We start from the raw sequence: 23,522 nt of genomic DNA on the forward strand, positions 1-23,522 counted from the left end.
TATCAGGTTTTGAAATAAAGCACAGCATCAAGTATTGGTTCTCTACTTCAGCCTGATTTCAGCCTGTTAGGATATGGTATAAGCCTAACAAGTTGTCCAGGCAATATATGTGTTCTATAACTTTAAATGTAATGCTGAGTAATTATACGCTGAGTCATTGTAATGACTAATGACTGCTGACTGAATGCTGACTGCAATTATCATAATTGTACTGTTGAGTCATTGCACTGCTGACTTCACTTATCTTAAGTGGATAATTACTAGTGTAAACTGTATATAAGAAGAAAGCCGAGCTATAGTCATTGTTGGACCTGCTCTCATCATTGCTTGACTGGAACTGTTGATTGGAACTGTTACTGTCGTGTGTGAAGATGTGGATGGATATGCTACCATCGTGATTTGTTACCAGCGTTGAATTGCTGTTTATTACCAACTGCTGTTTGTATTGTAAGAAAATATCTGTAACTTCGGACTGATTTGAATGGCTAAAGACTTGGATTGACTAAAAGACTATGCAATTGTTTTTCACTACAGAGTAAAAGCTTTGTTAAACCAGTTTGTATGTATTGTATTCATTGCTCTCAGTACTGTTTCTCTGTGCATTTACTCTGCTGGTTGGTAACACAACAATATCCTTAACACAGCCTGTGAATTTTGAAGCACTATCAGAGCAAACAATTCTGGCAAGATAGACTAAGTGGTCTGACTCAGTTTAATTAAGACTGAGCCCAAATTATTCATTGTACGTCAAGAACAATTTAGCAGTGTTTAAAGGTTTGGCAATGTTTTTATTAAAATATTCACCATTTCATTTCTACTGCTGTTTTTCTTTTTCCCTGCCTCTTTCTTGCATTATTATCAGATATGATTCGTTGCAGCCCGATGGCCCCGGTCTTCTCTGAGAAGTCATGATCTGCTGACTCAAGTGGCCCATATTGGATTCCACTCATCTTACTATCCGCCAAATGTAATAAGTTCACTTAAAATATATTACATGGACCAACTTCATAAAACAGATAAACAGATCTGAAAAATGTGTTTTATGTTATATATGGCATATTGTCTGTATATGCTATATAAAACACATAAAAGAAATAATTACCTGTGTTTCCCTGAAAATAAGACTGGGTCTTTTTTTTCTTATAGGCTTGAAATTAAGCACTCAGGCTTATTTTCGTGGAGGTCTTATTCTTTTTGAGGTGCAAGAGGCAGTGAGTGCGGTTACCTCTTGACGGCCTCGGAAGCCAGGAATTCTGCAGGCATCCCGGCCATGTAAAGGCCATCCTGCCTGCCCATCCACCGCACCTGGACCTGCTGGGCACCCTCCATTGGGCACTGTCCGCAGGTTCTGGGGCCAGCAAGAGTGTGCTGGAAACATCTCCAGGCACCCAGAGAGACAGAACTCCTGGCCCTCGCTGGCTTAGCTGATCAGTGGGCTGCGTTGAAGGGGCCGAGCAGCCATGAGGTGACCAGGGAAGGGAAGGGCTGCCTCCTGTGCCAAACTCCTTCATCTAGGGCTTATTTTGAAGTAGGCCTTATATAAGGCCCACCCAAAAAAAATCAGGCTAGGCCTTACTTTCAGGGTAGGTCATATTTTCGGGGAAACACAGTATTTACAAATAAATAATAAAGAGATGTTGTTTTTCCATATTTTGGAAAAGCAAAATATGGGGGGAGGGGTCTGATTATTTGGAGAATTGAACTAAGTTGCTGGTCTCCGAATGTCAATAGCGGTAGTTCAGAACTTAGCTAACTTTCAGCAGGTTTCCACATATATATTGGACTATGGGAATAATGCTTTGTCCTGATATGACCTGCCAAAACACCTTAACAGCAGCAGGCGATTCTTAGAACTGAGCACCAGCCTTTGCAGAATAGGCATTGCAACAACACAAAGTCACCCAACATTCCTGAACTAGATTAATGGAGAAAAATGTTCCAGAGTTTATCTAATTGGCATTGCAGTGTTGTTGTTGCAATATCATGATCAAAAGTTGAAGCCTCTGATTGATAGGCATGGCAGCAGTTTAGGCCAGTGTCTGTTCCAGGAATAATAATAATAAAAAAACATTTAAATAAATCAAGGTGATATACAAGGTACCATTTAAACAGTGATTTTAGGGTAGATACGTAGCACTAAATACAGTTTAATATAGATCACTGGACTCAGCTAAAACTTTGCCCTGAATGAGCCAGGCATATTTAGTGCAGATGCTAGAGAACAGATATTTGATGGATCAACTCTAACAACTTTCTGAAAGACTGGAAATGTAATTGACTTGCATCAGACCCCGAGGATCTGAAAACAATAGTCAACAACAACAACAAAAAAATCTGTTTGAAGTGAATAAAGAGTCTGGAACTGGAGCCAGTCATATAGAATTGCTCTGACTTCCTTTCAACTTAAAGGAAGTTTATGAATCTCAGCAAGAGTCATATATTATTCCCCCCACCTTGGTTGTGAGATGGGGGCAGTTCAAGCAAGTCACTTACATCATCCCTAACCCTAACCCTCATACCAAATATTCAATTCAATTCAGAATAGAGCTTGGAAGGGGCCTTGGAGATCTTCTAGTCCAACCCCCTGCTCAAGCAGGAGATCCTATACCAGTGTTGGTGAACCTTTTCTGCACTGAGTGTCAAAACGGGAGCGCACGCTCGAAGACCAACTGGCCGGTGCACATGCGCATGCCTTAAATCAGAAGATCATCTTCCCGGTGCACTCATGCACCCGGGCGACTGCTCTTCCAGTTTCCGGAGCTCCCGCACACATGAAGACCAGATGGCTGGTGCACTGGAACCCAGAAAAGCAATGGGTGATAGCTCACGTGCCCAGAGATATTGCTCTGTGTGTCACTTCTGTCAGACGTGCCATAGGTTCACCATCACAACCCTATACTATTTTAGACAAGTGGCTGTCCAGTCTCTTCTTAAAAACGTCCTTAAAAACTTCTACAATTTCTGAAGGCAAGTTGTTCCACTGGGTTAATTATTTTCAGTTAAGGAATTAATTGACTTAGGAAGTTTCTCCTTAATTCCAGGTTGCTGCTTGATTAGTTTCCATCTATTGTTTCTTGTCCTGCTCTCCGGTGTTGACCCCATCTTTTTTGTGGCAGCCCCTCAATTAGTGGAATACTGCTATCATGTCACCCCTAGTCCTTCTTTTCTCTAGACTAGCCAAACCCAAATCTTGCCATGATTCTTCCAATGTTTTAGTCTCCAGGCCTTTAATGATCTTAATTGCTCTTCTCTGCAATTATTCCAAAGTCCAAAGTTGAAGAGTACTAAGACAGAACCTTGTGGTACTTCACTGCTTCTTTCCTTCCATATAGATGTGTAGTACTATTAAGGATTACTCACTCAGTACGGTTTGTCAGCCAGTTATAAACTTCATAAAGAATTGATCTAACTGGTGCAGCAGAATTTTTTTGAGCAGAGTGTTATCAGATACCAAAATGCCAGTGCTCATATTGTAAAAAATGTCATCACATCAACCAAGTCTCATTAGATGTATGGTGTTGGGGAATCACTCTTGCAACTTTTTCATGATCCATATCAGAGGTGGTATCCAGCAGGTTCTGACCACTTTTGGAGAACCAGTAGTGGAAATTTTGAGTAGTTCGGAGAACTGGTAAATACCACCTCTGACTGCCCCTGTCCCCATCTATTCTCTGCCTCCCGAGGCCCAGCTGATCGGGAGGGAATGGGGATTTTGCAGTAACCTTCCCCTGGATTGGGGAGGGAATGGAGATTTTACAGTCTCCTTCCCCTGCCACGCCCACCAAGCCACGCCCACAAAACCGGTAGTAAAAAATTTTGAATCCCACCACTGATCCATATTGGCTAGGATGATATATATGCTTAATACAAAAATACTTGCATAAATAGAAGAAGGAACAGTTAATTGGGGTGGGGGAGAGAAGCAGCAATTAATTACTGTTGGTTTTAGCTTATTGCTTTTATTGTGTTTTTAACTATTAGCAATCCAATGTCAAGCAAATGAAATGGGCAGTCATACAAAATAAATAAAGTGGGAGAGGTGAATATATTTATAAACAGACCTGTGACTATCTTTTATCCTCTGATGCAAATCACAAATGTTTATGATTGAGCAACCATTACGATTATGATGCCGTAATAAGTTATAAGGTATAACTATGTGTTCCTTTAATGAAAACTTCCACTTCTTGTAAAAATAGATTTATCAGTTCAGAATTTTCCTGTGAGGAAGGCCTGAAGGCAGATGCAAATGTGCTGATGCCAGCAACGGTTCTGGAAGGCAGGTTTCAGAGGACTTTCTATAATTTACACCACATGAAACAAATGCAATTGAGGATTTCCCTCACTTTTTGCTTCTCAGTTTTCTGCAAGGGCGTCTGGAAAAAAAAAGTTATCTTAATTCTATTGCAAAACCAACTCTATTGCTCAGATCATTGTAAAATCACTTTTCTTTGGTGATCTACTGAAGATAATATTTGTAAAACTAGTACCCATATGCAGTTTTTCTAGGGAGAAATGTGTTTGTGCTAGTTTTGCCAAACGTGATTTTAAAGAAGCATGCCTTTGCACTATGTCTTGTTTCTTTTCCATAATTTTATTTCATTGTTGTAACTTGATTTGCTATGAGCCAAGTGCTACACAAATAAAAACTGAAGATAAATAGGGTGGTTTTCAGATAATAAACCACTACAACAGAAAAGCAGGGTTTCTCCAACTTGACAACATTAAGGTGTATGGACTTCAATTCCCAGAATTCTCAAAGTCAGCCATAGAGAATTAAATTCCAAACATCTTAAATTTGCCAAGTTTGAGAAACTTCATAGGACAGTAGAATTCTTAACAGATACAGTATGTTATAGAAGTTGTATGGATGTAGACCAGTGGTGGGATTCAACCAGTTCGCACTACTTTGGCCGAACCTGTTGTTAAATTCCCTTCCAGAAGTTCCCACTTTTGCTCCCAGGAGGCTGCAGGGATGCTTACTAGGCCCAAAACAGGGCGCGTGTGAGGCGTCCCCCCCTGCAGCAGGTTTTTGTTCCCAGGGGGATGCAAGAGGCCGAGTACTGCCTGTCACACCCCCAAGCAGGGGTGAAATGCTCCCGGTTCGGATCGGATTGGCCAATCGAGTAGCGATGGCAGCGGGTGGTTCGGAGAACTGGTAGCAAAAATCCTTGCCCCCTCCCACCCATGCCCACCCAATCACTCGGTTGCCCACTTGCCCACTTGGCCACTTGCCGCTTCTTTCCGGCTCGCTCACTTTTCCGGCTTTGCTTTGCTTGCTGCAATCCCTGCAATCAATTGCATCAGCTAGCAACTGAATCTGCCTGCCTGCAATCAATCTCATCGGTGAGCAACTGAATCTGCCTGCCTTGTGCCTTCAATTAGGTAAGTAACTGGGTTTTTTTGTTTTTGTTTTTGTTTGGGAGCTTTAAAAAAAATAGTTAATTGGAGGTTTTTTTAGGAGTTTTTTTTTTTTTAGACATAGCAATTTAAAGTTAAGGAAGTTTTAAATTTAACTGCTTTTATCTAAAAGTATAAATAACATAAAATAATACAATAAAATATTTGTGCAGCTTTCTGAGATTCGGTGTATTTCTATAGTGTTTCACTCTAACTACACAAACACACAAAATCTCACAAAGCTTTATGTGGCATTTTGTGTGGAAAAAGTGTGAAACTTGGTTTTTGAGCTTTTTGTGCCTCTGTGAGGTTCCTGCTTGTTGCAGGGGCCATTTTGGGTCAAGTGCAGCTGCTTTTACATTGTGTGTGTCAGTTGTGTTGTGTTGTGTGTGCGTAAAGGGTGAAAGTTGGTTTTTGGTACCTCTTATTGTTTTGTGTACTTTGTTTATAATTTTTATTATTTATTATTATTGGCTATGCCCACTGGGTCACCTGACCACCAAGCCACACCCACCAATTAAGCTATGCCCATAGAACCGGTAGGGAAAATTTTTAGAATTCACCCCTGCCCCAAGACCACGCCCACCATGGCCACGCCCACCCAGCCGGTCATTAGGACTGAGAACCGGTTGTTAAATTATTTGAATCCTACCACTGATGTAGACTCAAGCTCATACTGAAGAAATACAAGACCTTTTCTTGTAGATCTTTTCCAATCCTATCCTTCTCTCAGAGAAAATCATTTCTCAATAAACACTCATTTGCAAAATTGGAAGGGCATAACAATCTTTAAAAACATCCATTCCCTGCAATGAAAAGCAGCTGTCAACCCAAGCTATGACATTTTATTGATTACATTTCTTTGCAGGGGTTTATTGAAGGATAAAATAAATGAAGGATGAAATAAAACCAAGGCTTGATCACTTTTATTTCTAGAAATGCCAAAGGGATGCAGGAGGATTATGTCTAACAAAATAAGCATTTTAAAGATGTTTTTTTAATGAGAGCTAATTGTGCTACTGTGGGGGGAAAAACTGCTTAGATATTTTAATCAGATCTCTCCAATCTGGTATTCTCCACAGCTGTTAGGATTTTAAATGAAAGGAATCTCTGATAGCAAAGAGCATTTCCAAATGGAATATAGATAGATAGATAGATAGATAGATAGATAGATAGATAGATAGATAGATAGATACATACATACATACATACATACATACATACATATATATATATATATATATATATATATATATCTTTGGGAGTGAGGATGTCAGCATTTCAGCGCTGACATAGAAAGGGAGATAAGCCCTGGACTTTTGCCTGCTAAATCCCTTTGAAGCTCGGTCTCCGTGGAAATGAAGAGGGGGGGGGACATTCCTGTGAAATGATGAGACAAGAAGTCAGGAGAGTGACTTGGAAGATAGCCAATGAAAAGCAGAGAATTGGGGATCGAAAAGGGAGGGATTGGGGGGCAAAAGGTCAGTCTTGTCCGCACTAGTCATGATCCGGTTGCTGTACTCGAATAAAGAGAAGATTTCCTTAAAGATTGGCAGTTTGGAAATTCATTTATTTTGAGATAGCATCGAAGTCTGACAGACGGACAAGACTCACAACTTTTGAAGCCAAACTGGCTAAACTCCAGCCCTCCAGCTCCCTGCCAGATGTTTGGACTGAGTGGCGGCAAGGTTCCGAAGCCATGGCAGAAAGCCAGCTCTCTACTGAAAGCCTACTCCAAGTGGCTGTGAACCAGCCCCCCCTCCCTACTCCAGCCAGCTTGGATGCAACAGGGCCACCCCCTCCCCCAGCAAAGCTGCAAACCCCCCCCTTACTCCCCCACTGCCACAGAATTACCAAGGACAGACAATCGTGCTCCAGCCCAAGAGGAGAAAAAATGATGAACCTTGGTGGACTTTGCCAAAATCTGCAGAAGCTGAATTCCCCTTTCCAGACGCTAAAGGTAAGGGGAAGCCCCTGAGTGAATTGGGAAGGGCGGACTGGTTATGGGATTGGCAGCAGGCCAGACAGCAGAAAACTTCAAAGCTGCCACTCGAAAACCCCATGGAAGAGTTAAAGCAAGAGTTTGAATGTGAGAATAGGAGAAGAGAATATAACTTCTTAACCCGACAGTTAAATAAACTCAAGATTAAATTTAGATGGCTTATACCAGAAGGAGTACTCATTTCTTGGGAAGGAAGAAAATTTCGAATCGACACCATAGAAAAAGCCCAGGACTTCGCAGACCAACATTTAGGATATGAAGGAGAACAGGAGAGCAGAGGAGGCAGAGAAGATTCAAACCCCAGTGACCAAGAAGAGCAACCAATAAATAAGGAGGACAAGGAACGGAAGAAGGGAAAGCTGGGGAAGGAGGAAATGACGGGGATCACACAAAGAGTCACAAGAAACACATCAAAACTCAAAATAACAGACAAATAAACAACACCAGGAATGGAAGAAGAACTAAAACTCATCTCTATAAATATAAATGGTCTAAATTCACCAAGCAAAAGACATCAGATATTCACTAAACTGCAAAAATTAGGAGCAGATATAATTACCCTACAAGAGGTACACATAAAAAAACAACAGAAAAAATTACTCGAAAATAAAAAACTAGGAGTAATGTAGGAGTAATGTTAGAGACCATATAAGAACAAAGCCGATATATGTGGACAAAGAGGGTCGAGTCTTAATAATAGAAGTAAAACTGGAAACAAAAATAATACTGTTAGTAGCCATCTACGCCCCAAATGGAAACCAAATAGACTTTTATAAAAAATTACACGATAAATTAAAAGAGCTGGATTATGAAAATATCTGCATTGTCGGAGATTTTAATGCAATTGTCAACACACGAGAAGACTACTATAGTAACAGGAAGAATAAAATAAAAAGGAAGACACTGCCACAAACATTCAAGAACTTGGTACAAGAAATGAGTCTACATGACACTTGGCGAGAATTAAATACTACAACCAAACAGTACACATACTTTTCTGGCCCACATCAATCATGGTCAAGATTGGATATGGCCTGGATGACACCCCAACTAAGTAAAGAAACACACGACGTAGAAATTATGCCTAACATATGGGCTGACCACAACCCCATCAAAATAATTTGGAAAGGCTCCCGAAAACAAAAAAGATGGAAAATGGACACAAGCATTATAAAGGAAAAAGAATATCTACAAATGATGGAAAAAGAGATTAAGATATTTTTCCAAATTAACACAAAGGACCAAACGTCGTTACAAAATCTATGGGACACGACGAAAGCATATATTAGGGGCCTAACCATTGCATACGTGGCAAAGAGAAAAAAAGAGAAACAAAGAATCAGGAATGACTTATTGGAAGAAATCAAGATAGAAGAAACTAAATTACAACAGCACCCTAATAATAAGATAGCACAGCAAAAACTTAATTTGGCTAAACACAAATTGAATTTGACTACAAAAGCTGATTTGGCACAAAAAATAAAAATGGCAAAACAGACCAACTTTGAACACGCAAATAAAACTGGACGCTGGTTAGCCCATAAATTAAAAAAGCAAACAGACAAAAGAATTATACACCAACTCCAGGACGAATCAGGAACTTTATTCCATACACACGTAGATAAGAAAAACATAGCCAAAACATTCTTTCAGAATCTCTATCGGCAGGAAGATGTCCCGGAAGACCAAATTCGAAAATATCTTAGTAAAGTGAATATTACACAATTCGAAGAAGAACATAGAGAGACCCTGAACCGTCCCATAACAATGACTGAATTGACTGAAGCTCGTAAAAAACAAAAGAACAATAAAACTCCAGGACCAGATGGAATTCCTACTGAATTTTATAAACACTCCCAACAAGAAATAGACGAAATATTGCTACAAGTCTTCAACGCAGCATTATTGACAGCTGAAATCCCAAAATCATGGACAGAAACCATTATTATGTTAATACACAAAGAAGATTTAGACCGGACCCAAGTTAGGAATTACAGACCCATTTCATTAGTCAATGTAGATTACAAACTATTCATGTCAATATTAGCGCAGAGACTTAAAACAATAATTCATAAATACATACATACAGACCAAAACGGCTTCATACCCAGGAGGCAGATTAAAAATAATTTGAGAACGATCATAGATATACTGGAATACTACGATAAGAAAATAGATAAGGAAATAGCTTTAATATCTCTCGACGCCCAGAAGGCCTTTGATAATTTAAATTGGTCCTTTCTTACATCACAACTTGAATTAATGAATTGCGGAGAGAAATTCCTTAAATTGATAAGAAAGATTTATTCCTGTCAAACAGCCAAAATTGCAATAAATGGTGACATGACACAAACTTTTGACATTCAGAAAGGCGTACGACAAGGTTGCCCCATGTCACCTCTATTATTTATAATCGCACTGGAAGTTTTACTAACGGAAATCAGGAAGGAAGAAGACGTAGAAGGCCTTAAGATTCGGGGAGAGGAGTATAAATTACTTGCCTTTGCAGACGATGTGATCTTCATATTGGAAAACCCAATACGATCTGGAACCAGGTTGATGACAATGATAGAGGAATACGGGGAAGTTGCGGGCCTCAAAATAAATAAGCAGAAGACGAAAGTATTGACGAAGAATATGACCCAAACACAACAGTTGAAATTAGAACAAGAATTAGGACTTCAAATAGTAAAGAAAATAAAATACCTAGGTATTTGGCTGACAGCAAAAGCAACTACAATTAAAGAGGATAATTATACCAAATTGTTAAAACAAATCAAAAAAGACTTAGAAATTTGGAGTAGATTACAACTCTCATTGATGGGCAGAATTGCCTCAATAAAAATGAATATATTACCAAGAGTACTATATTTATATCAAGTGATACCAATACACCCCGGAAGAGATTTCTTTAAGAACCTCAACAAAACAACAATGAACTACATATGGCAGGGAAAGAAGGCCAGAATTAAAATCAAAGCCCTACAGGATTCACGGGACAAAGGAGGTCTAGCAACACCAGATTGGGAACTCTACTATAAGGCATCAGGATTGACCTGGATTAAAGAATGGATGGAACTCGACAACAAAAGAACTTTATATTTAGAAGGCTTTGACTTAATAAGAGGATGGCACGCTTTCTTATGGGACGGATCGGATAAAAGACACATGTACTTCCAGTGTCATATAATTCGAGCTTCATTATTCAAGATCTGGCAGGATATTAAGAGAACTCACTATACTAAAATACCAAAATGGTGGTCCCCGATGGAAGCATTGATATACCCGAACACTCTCGAAATAGGAAAAATGATGAGGTACCAAGACTTACTGAATCATGAAGGCGAACTCATTTCAAGACAGCAACTCCAAAACTCCGGCATAAATATCGATTGGTGGCCCTATACTCAAATACACTCAAGACACATAGCAGACAAAAAGCAATATGGAATCTCGAATAATTTGAACGAATTGGATAAGATTTTACAAGGCCCAGAACAAAAAATGATAACCAAATTATATAACTACTTACTTAGATATAAATTACTGGAAGAAACAGTAAAAGAAAATATGATAAGATGGGCCAGGGACATAGGGCACAACATTCAACTGGCAAACTGGGAGAAATTGTGGAAACAGAACATCAAAATGACAAGAGCCATACCCTACAAAGAAAACCTCATAAAAATGTTTTACAGATGGCACCTAACACCAGCCAGACTAGCCAAAATATATCCAAACACCTCCCCACGCTGTTGGAAGTGCAAAACAAAAAAGGGGACATACTACCATGCCTGGTGGAAATGTACAAAGGCCCAACAATACTGGAAGGACACAAAGGAAATTATTGAAGAAATAATAAACCAACAAGTAGAAAACACTCCAGAATTTTTTTTATTTGGAATGATAACAACACAACACAACAAAGAGACAAAATACCTCATCATACACATCTTGACAGCAGCACGGTTACTGTTTGCGCAAAATTGGAAATCAGATCAACTCCCAACCAAAGACAAACTAATCTCGAAGATAACAGAATGTGCCGAAATGGATAGACTGACACTAGAACTCCAAGATAAAGAAGAAAGTGAATTCTATCTTGTATGGCACCAGTGGTATCAATGGCTAGAAAAGAAAATCAGTACAAATATAGATGAAAGAAAATAGGGTAGAAAAAATAAAACCGGAAATAAATAAATAAAGAGGAGATGCAAGATTATTTCTAATCTAAAACATCCAAATTGACAATGTATTACTTATATATTAACTTATAAAGCAATATATATTCTGATGATGATCAAAACATATATGTAAAGTTTGGTGTGGGTAGGTTGGTGGTGGGAACTTGTTTGTCTTTGTAATGTCTTTGTATTTTTTGTATTGTCTTTATATCTCTGTTTAAAACTCAATAAAAAAAAATTAAAAAAAAAAAAAAGAGTTTGAATGTGCCATCAGCCTGGAAGAGGGTCCATCCTGCAGGCCCAAAGATAGAAGGAGGCCAGCTGACCCTGTTGAACTAAGTCACCATAGATGGGGGTCCAGCCCTTCCCCCTCCCACACCAGAAGGAAAGAAAGTCCCAGTGTGCATCCATGGGTTCCTCCTCTGCCCAGCAAGCATACCAGCCTACGAAGGGCATCACCCCCCCACCCCCGAATGAGAGATGAGGAAGAAACCCAACGACACCCTAGACAGGCACACAGAGCCCTACTATGGGAGGAGGGGCCACCGAGGGCAGAGCTACCCCGGTTCAGAGGGAAGTTTGATGGGGATCCAGATCAAGTAGCGCAGTTCCTCGATGCAGCTGAGATCTATATCGAGTGCTATGGGCACCTTTACCCATCCCCCAGGGCCCTTGATTGTTGGAGGCCAGACCCACTATGAAGTACAGCGAGTTCTCGATTCGAGGTGGCACAGAGGGCGCCTCCAGTACTTAATTAAGTGGAAGGGTTACCCCTTGTCGGAAGCTTCCTGGGTGAAGAGTACAAACATCCAAGCTGACCGCCTCATAGCTAAATTCCATGCAGATCACCCGGACAAGCCAGGAGGAGGTGGGGTACACCCTCGGACGGGGTAAGGCACTAAACTTGTTGTTTATCTCACGCAGGCCTCATGGAGAGAGTGAAGGGAGAGGGGCCAGATGTCAGCATTTCAGCACTGACATAGAAAGGGAAATAAGCCCTGGTCTTTTGCCTGCTAAATCCCTTTGAAGCTCGGTCTCCGTGGAAATGAAGGGGGGGACATTCCTCTGAAATGACGAGACAAGAAGTCAGGAGAGTGACTTGGAAGATAGCCAATGAAAAGCAGAGAATTGGGGATTGGAAAGGGAGGGATTGGGGGGCAAAAGGTCAGTCTTGTCCGCACGAGTCATGATCCGGTTGCTGTACTCGAATAAAGAGAAGATTTCCTTAAAGATTGGCAGTTTGGAAATTCATTTATTTTGAGATAGCATCGAAGTCTGACAGAGAACCTTCCTTCCTTCCTTCCTGTCTTCCTGCCTGCCTGCCTGCCTGCCAGCCAGCATTCTTCCTTCCTTCCTTCCTTCCTTCCTTCCTTCCTTCCTTCCTTCCTTCCTTCCTTCCGCTCACATTTGTCTTAAATCAGGGATGAAATCCAGCAGGTTCTGACAGGTTCTGGAGAACCAGTAGTGGAAATTTTGAGCAGTTCAGAGAACCGGCAAATACCACCTCTGGCTGGCCCCAGAGTGGGGTGGGAATGGAAATTTTGCAGTATCCTTCCCCCAGGAGTTGAGAGGGAATGGGGATTTTGCAGTATTCTTTCCCTGGAGTGGGGTGGGAATAGAGATTTTGCAATATCCTTCCACTGGAGTGGGGTGGGAATGGAGATTTTGCAATATCCTTCCACTGGAGTGGGGTGGGAATGGAGATTTTGCAGTATCCTTCCCCTGCCACACCCACCAAGCCACGCCCACAGAACCGGTAGTAAAAATATTTGGATTTCACCACTCTTAAACCATGAAAGTTTCTGTTGCCCTTGTATTGTCTATACTTTTCCACTGGATACATTTTTCCAACACCTTATCTTTCATTCCATTAAAAAAAAAAAAAAGGACGTCCTGGGTTCAAATCACAAGCATCAACAACATTTTTCTCTCTACTACAGATGCTTAGCGTGGTGTTCTTGCAGTTTATCAGTTTGTGTCTGCTGTGGTTACCCCATGCCCCTAGTCCATCTGACATGGCCCCAGGCAACCATGATGGAAACACTTAGTTGCAGAATTATTAGCCTATTATTATATGTCACTTTCTCTGTTATTTCTTAAGGCAATAGTAAATTAATGTCAAGGAGAGTGGCTTCTGAGGGGATTGTTTGTTCACACTTTCTAATTGCCTTTTAGATTTATTTATTTAAAGTACAAGCACAAGTTCATACATGCATAAATCACAAGGAAGGGAGGTGGTTTTATTGTTTTGTTACTACACATTATGACAAACACATAACATACAACATATAAATATATCCTCTTTTTAACAAGTGTTTCTTCGTGGTCTGCTTTCCACTGTGACTCCCCGCCCCATGTTTCTCATATTGTTTCATTTTCTTCATTGTCCCCTTTTTGAAGGATTACAATGTATTTTCTAATCCTAATAGCCTTAATTTTATACATTTCTATATATTTGTTTCAGATGCCTGAAAAACCCATTAATGCTTAACTTTTTTCCCCTTAAAACCATTAGCTAAAATTGTGTGTGTGTGTGTGTGTGTGTGTGTGTGTGTGTGTGTGTGTTGTGTATGTATGTATATAAATATATATTTGTTACATACATATTTTTCATTCTATGTTCTCCTCTATTTGTGTTGTTCTTTATTTCTGCTCTCAAGCTATTCATACCATTTCTTCCAAATTGTATAGTAATCTGTCTGGTAAGGGAGGTGTTAGGAATTTATTTCCCTTTCCTTTATTTAGTTGTTAGAGTTATATCCTATTTTTCCTCTAGAGGCTAAAAGTAGTGTTGGAAGAAATATCCACCTGGTTCAGTTCTAAGCTGGGAGAAAGACACTGGAAACATGGAGGCTGATTGGAAAGATGGTTTACAGATGAAGCAGAACCACTTGTGATTCTGGGCAGCTGACAAAATGGAGTTGAGAGTGGGTGAGGTTTTATATCTTCTTTGAGCTTTGTATTTGAGCTTCCTGTTCCTGTGCAAGAACATGTCTTTTAATTTTCCATTGGCTGTTGTCAGATTCCTATGGGGTCATGTAGGGGTTATGTAGGGGTCGTAGCTGGCTCTATAGGCAAAAAAGGAAATGCAAATCCTATTTTATTTTATTCTTCTCAACCTTCCCGTTACCTATCTCCTTTCTACTTATGACTATAACTTTGTTGCTTGTATCTTTACAGTTTATATTGGTTTATTTAGTTTCCTAGTATGATTTATGTTGGTTGCTTATTTAGTATCCTATATCACTAAGTGTTGTATCTTATGATTTATGAGAAATGCGTTGTTAGGATGACTATGATGATGATTTATCACTTTCACCTTTGTGTACACTGAGAACTTATGCACCGAAGACAAATTCCTTGTATATCCAATCACACATAGCCAATAAAGAATTCTATTCTATTCTATTCTATTCTATTCTATTCTATTCTATTCTATTCTATTCTATTCTATTCTATTCTATTCTATTCTATTCTATTCTATTCTATTAAGACAAAACACAGAGAAAGGCCATGTATAGCAGGAAGTTAAAGAGAAGGCAAGCGCTGAAGGAAGGTGCTAAGACTGAAGGTAGAGTCCCCAAAATTAGACCAGATACAGGTCCTCATCCATCCTCTGTGAATTTGGTTCACAAATGGTCTAAACAGGGTGAGAGAGTAAGTGACAAGAGTAGGAGGAAGAGAGGAAAGAAATGATTGGGAATAAGAGCCAAAAAAGAATACACAGAATAACACAGACGACACAGAATAAGATAGTTGGTGTTTCTATGTTGGTAACTTGATTTTGTAGGAAAGGTAAAAACAAAAGTTTGAAGACGGATAACTTCTTTTTGAACGTGGTAGATGTAATAATATTACCAAATGCCTAGATAGAATTAGCGACTATGATTCTGTGCGATTCCCAATATGATTGGGAGGTGGGGTGAGAAACAGTTGTAAAATAGGGCAAAATGGAAGAATTTACATATCCAAATCTGGTGAAGTTTGAAAAAATTGTGACATATAAAGACATTTTTGACACTGAAGGGAAATTAAAATCTAAGCAAGAATTGGAAGTTGAGGGTATTAAATTATCATGGTGGCTTCAATTGCAAAAACAATCTAGATATAATAAAGACATGAAAATGTACAGCCTTTATAAAGGACAGACAGTCTTTGATCAGATATTGTTGAATTCTGATGAAAAACTAATTAAGAAAATATCTAATTTTTTTACTAAATCGGAAAGTGGAGGATGAACAAGTAAAAGACACAACGATACAGTGGACAAAAAACTTTAGACATAATATAGAATAAGAGAAATGGCAAAACTTATGGCAAAGAAACAATCAAGTAACAATGGCAACTCCTTCTAAGGAAAACATATATAAAATGTTTTAGAGATGGCACTTACCACCTGCTAAGTTAGTTACAAAGTTTAAAAATAAGTCTAACAAATATTGGAAATGTAACCAAACAACAGACACATATTACTACATATGGTGGACCTGTGTTAAAGCAAAAAAAAAAAAAAAAAAGTTAGGCAAAAATATATAAGTGGCTCGAAAGGATGTTAGGAAAACATGTAGATTTTAAACCTGAACTTTTTCTATTAGGTATAACACCATAAAAAAAATTGATGAATAAAAAAGTATTTAATATTTCATATATTAACAGCAACAAGGATTATATTTGCACAATATTGGAAAAATGAAGAAATACCACGAGACAAAGAGATAATTAGGAAGATACTGGATTGTGCAGAAATGGAGAGACTTACATTGAAGATTAAAAAGAAAGAAGATATCAAACAGGGAATTAATTCTACCAGAGGTGGGCCAAAAGGGGTGGAGAATAAGAATGTAATTTGTACGGCTAAGGAAATAAAATAATCCAGACAACTCGATGTTTATTAACCACTAACAAAATGTAAGCAATGGAAAATGAACAAAACTTTAAAAAAATAGTTTCGCATGCAGAAAAAGGTATCTTCACCAAAGCAGATAGAACAGAGGGAGCTGACTCTAGACCCAGCAGAGTTGATACACCCACGCACACACATATACAAAAACACACACATCTTGCAAGACAACTGATTTTGACTGGAAGTTGACCAAAAGCTGCATGGGTGAGCCTTGCTTAGTCATAGAGCTTAATGGAGCTCCTGTAGAAAAAGGCAGGCTACATACAAAGAGCTTTGGCCACTGTACCAAAAGGTGAGAAAGAGGCAGCTTGAGAGATTTGTGAGTAGGTGCCTAGAGATCTTTGGCTGCCAACAGTGTATGCAGAAAAGGTGGAGCAGATCCTCTCGTAGATACCAAAGGAGGCCTTCAGATCTCTGGGAATTCTATTGGCTGAAGGATGTCATCCATCCAGGGTTAAAGGTCACCAACTGCCAGTTGTCACTGAGGACAGCCAAGATGTTTTCGAAGACGTAAGTAGGTCTTCGGAAAGGCTCCTCTAAAAAGCTTTTCAATGCCTTTTCTTGTTTGGGAGGTGGAAGGTTTGTCCATGAGCCTTTGCCCTGGGATGGGGAAATGGAGAGGGGGAAGGTAGAGGAGGGAAGGGAGGCCCTCAGGACTGGGCTCCTTCCCAGAGATTTACACAGAAGGAGCTTCTCTCTTTGTCCAGATGCTCCCTCTGTCCCAGACACAGAGCAGGTAGAGCAGGTGGAGTCTGGAAAAGGGGTTTTACTCCCTTCCATTCCTTTTCTTAGGTTCCTGAGATTTCGAAAATGTTGCAGAGAAATCTTCCAATGCTGTTGGGGGAGAATGAGAAGGAATGCCAGGCCAGCCAGTCCTTCAACCTCCACCTTGGAAGACGCAACAAATCTGTCTGGCCGAAGAAAAACGAAAATCACAATAGATATTGAGCTCCATAAAGTGGAGCAGCACGGTGAGTACACACTTTGGGTTGAAGGGGATGGAGAGGGAAAGGGAAGGAGCTCCTTTAGGAGTGGACTCCTCTCTGTAGGCATCTAGAGAAGCCAATTCTGCCTCTTCCTATACTTGAGGTTGCACTTAGGGGCTGGGCAGAACCAAATTGCTCCTGCTCCTCATGAAGCTTCTGAATCCACATTAACTTTCCATAAATTGTTCTGCTTCCATGAGACTCTTCTGGGAAACTTCACATTTGCTGAGTGGAGCCTATCTCTATCCTGGGAACTGGGGAGGGAGGATATAAAGAATGCAATAGGTCTTTCCCCTAAAATAGACATAGCCGGAAACCACAAAAGCCTTTGAATTGGGTCTCCAAGAGAAGGATGCTGCAAAGGGCTGATTTTAGGGTCTTTCCTTCATCTGGAGGAGATTGCTATGATTCCACCCTCTGTGTCTCCTTTCCCAGATTTCCCTCCAAAGGACAGCCAAGGGAAAGAGAAGGTCCTCTTCGAGAGGCGGGACCTTTTCCAACCAGCACAATCAGAGCTGGCCTGTATAAGAAGGGACCAGGAGATGAGCCAATATCTGCGTCAAGTGGTCTCTGAGAGGAGGAGAGAGACACAGCAATCAGTAGGTACCTCTTGGAAGTAGAGGTTTCTTACGCTGGGCTTTGCCTCCGGATTTCAAACCCAGTCTATTTTTGCTCAATCTCAGTGTGAGGCAAAAGATTCCTTAGGATGGACAGAATCTATTGGCAGAGGCCTTTTAAAAATGCCTCTGCCGATCAGGCAACTCAGCTTGGATCGTCAGAGGCCTTTAAAAGAAAAAAAAGCCTCTGATGATCAGGCAACTCAGCTTGGATGGTCAAGATTCGCCGAAGAGGTTGTAGAAAAAATGGTTTTAAAAGTTTTTTAAAAATGGCCACGCCCACCCAGTCACATTAACCCCCCCCCCCCCACAATCCACGCCCACAGAAGCGATAGTGACAAATTTTAGATTTCACACTGCTCAGAAGGGTTCAAGCTTTTCTTGTCAAAGGAATTGCACTGGGGACTCTGGAAAGGGGGAAGAGTTAAGGATGATGGGGAGATATGAGAGGGAAAGGGAGAGGAGGAAAGCTACTACGAATTCTCAGAAAGTTTACCAAAAGCTCAAAAGGACCCTTAACAATTTTCCTTTGGACTGAAAGGTGAGCTGTTGCAGCAACATAGCAGGTTAAAACAGGCTGGGACAAGGAAGATGTTCTGGAGCAACTTAGTTGAGCTTGACTTTTCTGATTGTCTCCTCTTTTGTTTCCTGGCAGGCTCTGTTGCAGGAGCACAGCTTTGTCAATGGATTAGCTGCATTGCTGGAAATGTATGATCTCAGGTCAGTCTATTGTTTCTTTTATAGTGGGTGAGAAAAGTCTGTTTGGGGTACTCAGTCATTAAGAAGGGGGAGGGCATTCAGTTGAGCCAGCTTATCCTATTCTTATGGGAAAAATGGAACGGAGGCTTGCTCATTAATATGGGCACTAATGTCTCTTCCTTCTTTTAATCCCACAGCAAGATAACACCAGAAAGGGATGAACCAATAGAAGCCATGCTGATGGACCTTTCCAGCTTTTATTGGACGGCTACCCTGGATGCAGAGGAGGAAGATCTTTCTGAGGTACCACTTTAACCGACATTTCTGGGATTTCCTTTCTAGTGTTGCATGGATGGGAAAATGTTCTCCAAAAGAAATAGCACCATCTCTTATGTTTCCTTTCAGGTGGAGAAGAAGTTGTTGGACGAGGCCTTTGGCCTAACAATGAGGAACCTACTCCGACAGTCTCCCACCACAGAACAGTTTGTTTTCATTCTGAAGGTAAGGGTCCAGAAGTTCCATGGTAGTTCAAAGGGCAGCGAGATTCTTGATTCTCAGAAATGAGAAAACATGTCTTTTCTTTGTCAATTCCACAGCAACTGGACCCACGTGGGAAACTGTTTTTGCCAGCGATAAACCAGCTCCTCTCCTGTGGAAACCATCATCCCAGGATAGATGTACGTAGCAAAACTAAATTAACATTAATTGTAGCCTTTGAGTCCCCCACAGCTCTTGGGACCCCACCCTCAAATAACCTCCCTCTTGGTGCCAGAGAGAGTGCAGGGGGCTCTTTTTCCTATCATTCTACTTGAGGAAATTCTGGAAAGGATATCTTGCTAGTAATATGTGAGTGATGGGCCAAGGGAAGGAGAACTACTCTCCAAGAACCTTGGCAACACAGTGAGCGATTTTTTTCTTTTACAGCTCCAAGAAGTCCAGCAGGCTTTCCCTGATGTTCCCAGGGAAATTTGGCAGGCTGGAACCACCTACAAAAACATCAATGAAGGTAACTTTCTTGAGAACACTAAGGGGAGGGGGGAGGGTTATTTATCACCTGTCCTCTTAGTTACGACAGTCACATCAACCGTACACTAATTTCATCACATTTCGAGTAGTTGGCAAGAAGTTCAAATTTACATCGTTTGCAGCATTTAATGGTTACATGATTGCAGTTTGAGATATTCTCATAGTTTAAGGTACAAAAAAAGGGGGGGGGGAACCAGCCACTGGATAATTTGCTTTTGGATTTACCAACATGTGATTCACTTAACAATTGTTGTAAAAACAGTTGTAAAATCGAATTCGGTCATGTGGCGACTTGATTTAAAACTGTAATGACTGATCATGTAGAGTTTGAGCTCCCTTGTTGTCATAAGTTGAGGACAACTCCCATAGATCGAAAACCTGTATATGTTTTCCACCTGTGTAGCAAACATATCAAATTTCAATCTCTTTCTTTCTTTTATTTCCATGCAGGAGATCTGGAAATAGAGGAGCTGTAACCTCCACCTTCCGTCGTTGAGCCACCTATGAAGAAAAGCTACCATCTCAGGAAATGGCCCTTTGGTTCTTCCTTCTATAAATTGCATAAATTATGTATAATAGTTGAATTTGATCTGTTAAAACTTCTGACTGTATAATAATTGTTGGTATCTGTGTTTGTAGATCACTGGAAGATCAGAACTCCCTCCTGCTGAAGGTTCCCTTGGGGTTTGGAAGATGGCACTGGGGCTGAAGATGCTGTGGAGCAGACGCCGACCATCATCGTTTCTAATATGCTGCAGCAGGTGGGTAGTATGCAGGGTTGGACTAAGAGATGGTTCCGTTTCTGCAAAGGTGGGTTTTGTTCTCTCAAGCCTATGGTTGATTCTGCTTTCTGCCCTGTGATTTGTCTCTTCTTAGGCTGGGTAGCAGCTTGGACAGAATTCCATGCAGTGACTGTAACTGACCTGCTTGCTTGGACCATCACCCGGCTGGATCAACATCTCCCCAGGATAGAAGAAGAACGAAACACAGAAGGATGGACTTGAGTTTTTAATGCAAATGTTTTTTTCTTGTATCTATGGGACACTTATATGTCTCCAGCTCTATGCCACTATTGAAGGCAAACACAAGGCAAAGAAGACAGAAGTTTAGTCAAAGGTGTTACCTTCAGACTCTCAAGATTCCGTTAATGTAGCCTTACAATAAGGTCAAATTAGCCCATTTAGTCATATTTCCTGTCTCGTTTCCCTTGGAGGACTGACACAATGTCTGCAGGTTGTTCAGACCATGTGTGTGTGTGTTTCTCTCTCTCTCTCTCTCTCTCTCTCTCTCTCTCTCTCTCTCTCTCTCTCTCTCTCTCTCTGTGTGTGTGTGTGTGTGTGTGTGTGTGAGAGAGAGAGAGAGGGGGGGGGAGAGAGAGAGAGATGTGACTAAAGGTGCTAATTCTACCTTATTTTAAGGCTACATTAACAGAACCTTGAAAGGCTGAAAGTAGCCCTTTTGACTGAATTATCTTCTTTATCTTACGTTTCCTGAAATGAGTGACATATAAATGTCTCATAGATAGAATGTATGTTTATGTTTATGTGTATATATATATATATATATATATTGTATTTTGCTTGTCATATTCAGTTTTTAATTGTATAATTGATTTTATGATTGTTTGCTACCCATTGTCTCTTGTTTGACATGGGCCCCTCTACAAATTGGATAAATAAATAAGTATACTTTGAATATTTTTCTTTCACTTGTTTTTTTAACAAACCTGTGCACTTCTTTATTTCATTATTTTCTTAAATATGTATTTGTTTGCTTATCTGATTTCCAAATATAAATAAAGGTACAATATAAGTCTGTCTTTTGTAGAAAATTATTTATTTTAATTATTTATTCCCACAACACTGTCAAACTATTCATTAAGGCTGCATTACTATTATTCTTCTCAACCTTCCTGTTACCTATCTCCTTTTCTACTTATGACTATAACTTTGTTGCTTGTGTATTTCCGATTTATATTGGTTTATTTAGTTTCCTAGTTGATTTATGTTGATTGCTTATTTAGTATCCTATGACTATCACTAAGTGTTGTATCTTACGATTTATGAGAAATGCATTTTTACGATGACTATGATGATGCTTAATTACTTACAGCTGTTATGTTCACTGAGAACTTATGCACCGAAGACAAATCCCTTGTGTATCCAATCACACTTAACCAATAAAGAATTCTATTCTATTCTATTCTATTCTATTCTATTCTATTCTATTCTATTCTATTCTATTCTATTCTATTCTATTCTATTCTATTCTAAAGACAAAACACAGAGAAAGGCCATGTATAGCAGGAAGTTAAAGACAAGGCAAGCGCTGAAGGAAGGTGCTAAAACAGAAGGTAGAGTCCCCAAAATTAGACCAGATACAGGTCCTCATCCATCCTCTGTGAATTTGGTTCACAAATGGTCTAAACAGGGAGAGAGAGTAAGTTGCGAGGGTGGGGGGAAGAGAGGAAAGAAATGATTGGGAATAAGAGCCAAAAAAGAATACACAGAATAACACAGACGACACAGAATAAGATAGTTGGTGTTTCTATGTTGGTAACTTGATTTTGTAGGAAAGGTAAAAACAAAAGTTTGAAGACGGATAACTTCTTTTTGAACGTGGTAGATGTAATAATATTACCAAATGCCTAGATAGAATTAGCGACTATGATTCTGTGCGAATCCCAATATGATTGGGAGGGGGGGTGAGAAACAGTTGTAAAATAGGGCAAAATGGAAGAATTTACATATCCAAATCTGGTGAAGTTTGAAAAAATTGTGACATATAAAGACATTTTTGACACTGAAGGGAAATTAAAATCTAAGCAAGAACTTGACGTCGAGGGTATTAAATTATCATGGTGGCTTCAATTGGAAAAACAATCTAGATATAATAAAGACATGAAAATGTACAGCCTTTATAAAGGACAGACAGTCTTTGATCAGATATTGTTGAATTCTGATGAAAAACTAATTAAGAAAATATCTAATTTTTTTACTAAATCAGAAAGTGGAGGATGAACAAGTAAAAGACACAACGATACAGTGGGCAAAAAACTTATGGCAAAGAAACAATCAAGTAACAATGGCAATTTCTTCTAAGGAAAACATATATAAAATGTTTTAGAGATGGCACTTACCACCTGCTAAGTTAGTTACAAAGTTTAAAAATAAGTCTAACAAATATTGGAAATGTAACCAAATAACAGACACATATTACTACATATGGTGGACCTGTGTTAAAGCAAAAAAAAAAAAAAAAAAGTTAGGCAAAAATATATAAGTGGCTCGAAAGGATGTTAGGAAAACATGTAGATTTTAAACCTGAACTTTTTCTATTAGGTATAACACCATAAAAAAAAAATTGATGAATAAAAAAGTATTTAATATTGCATATATTAACAGCAACAAGGATTATATTTGCACAATATTGGAAAAATGAAGAAATACCACGAGACAAAGAGATAATTAGGAAGATACTGGATTGTGCAGAAATGGAGAGACTTACATTGAAGATTAAAAAGAAAGAAGATATCAAACAGGGAACTAATTCTACCAGAGGTGGGCCAAAAGGGGTGGAGAATAAGAATGTAATTTGTACGGCTAAGGAAATAAAATAATCCAGACAACTCGATGTTTATTAACCACTAACAAAATGTAAGCAATGGAAAATCAACAAAACTTTAAAAAAATAGTTTGGTATGCA

At 39.6% G+C, this 23,522-nt stretch overlaps 1 protein-coding gene across 1 annotated transcript; it reads left to right on the forward strand.

Annotated features, from left to right (window-relative positions):
* The first annotated feature begins 16,975 nt into the window (after positions 1-16,975).
* LOC148112925 (uncharacterized) lies at positions 16,976-21,077 on the forward strand. The gene is made up of 10 exons (XM_087874234.1): positions 16,976-16,999; positions 17,282-17,460; positions 17,911-18,074; positions 18,748-18,812; positions 18,989-19,094; positions 19,197-19,292; positions 19,388-19,468; positions 19,716-19,797; positions 20,268-20,578; positions 20,694-21,077. Exons 1-9 carry the CDS (start codon positions 16,986-16,988, stop codon positions 20,291-20,293), a joined length of 813 nt encoding a protein of 270 aa, XP_087730360.1. The 5' UTR covers positions 16,976-16,985; the 3' UTR covers positions 20,294-20,578; positions 20,694-21,077.
* The last annotated feature ends 2,445 nt before the right edge of the window (positions 21,078-23,522 follow it).

The sequence above is a fragment of the Pantherophis guttatus genome, chromosome 7, assembly GCF_059756535.1.
Source record: "Pantherophis guttatus breed Tessera chromosome 7, ASM5975653v1, whole genome shotgun sequence".
NCBI classification, from domain to species: Eukaryota; Metazoa; Chordata; class Lepidosauria; order Squamata; family Colubridae; genus Pantherophis; species Pantherophis guttatus.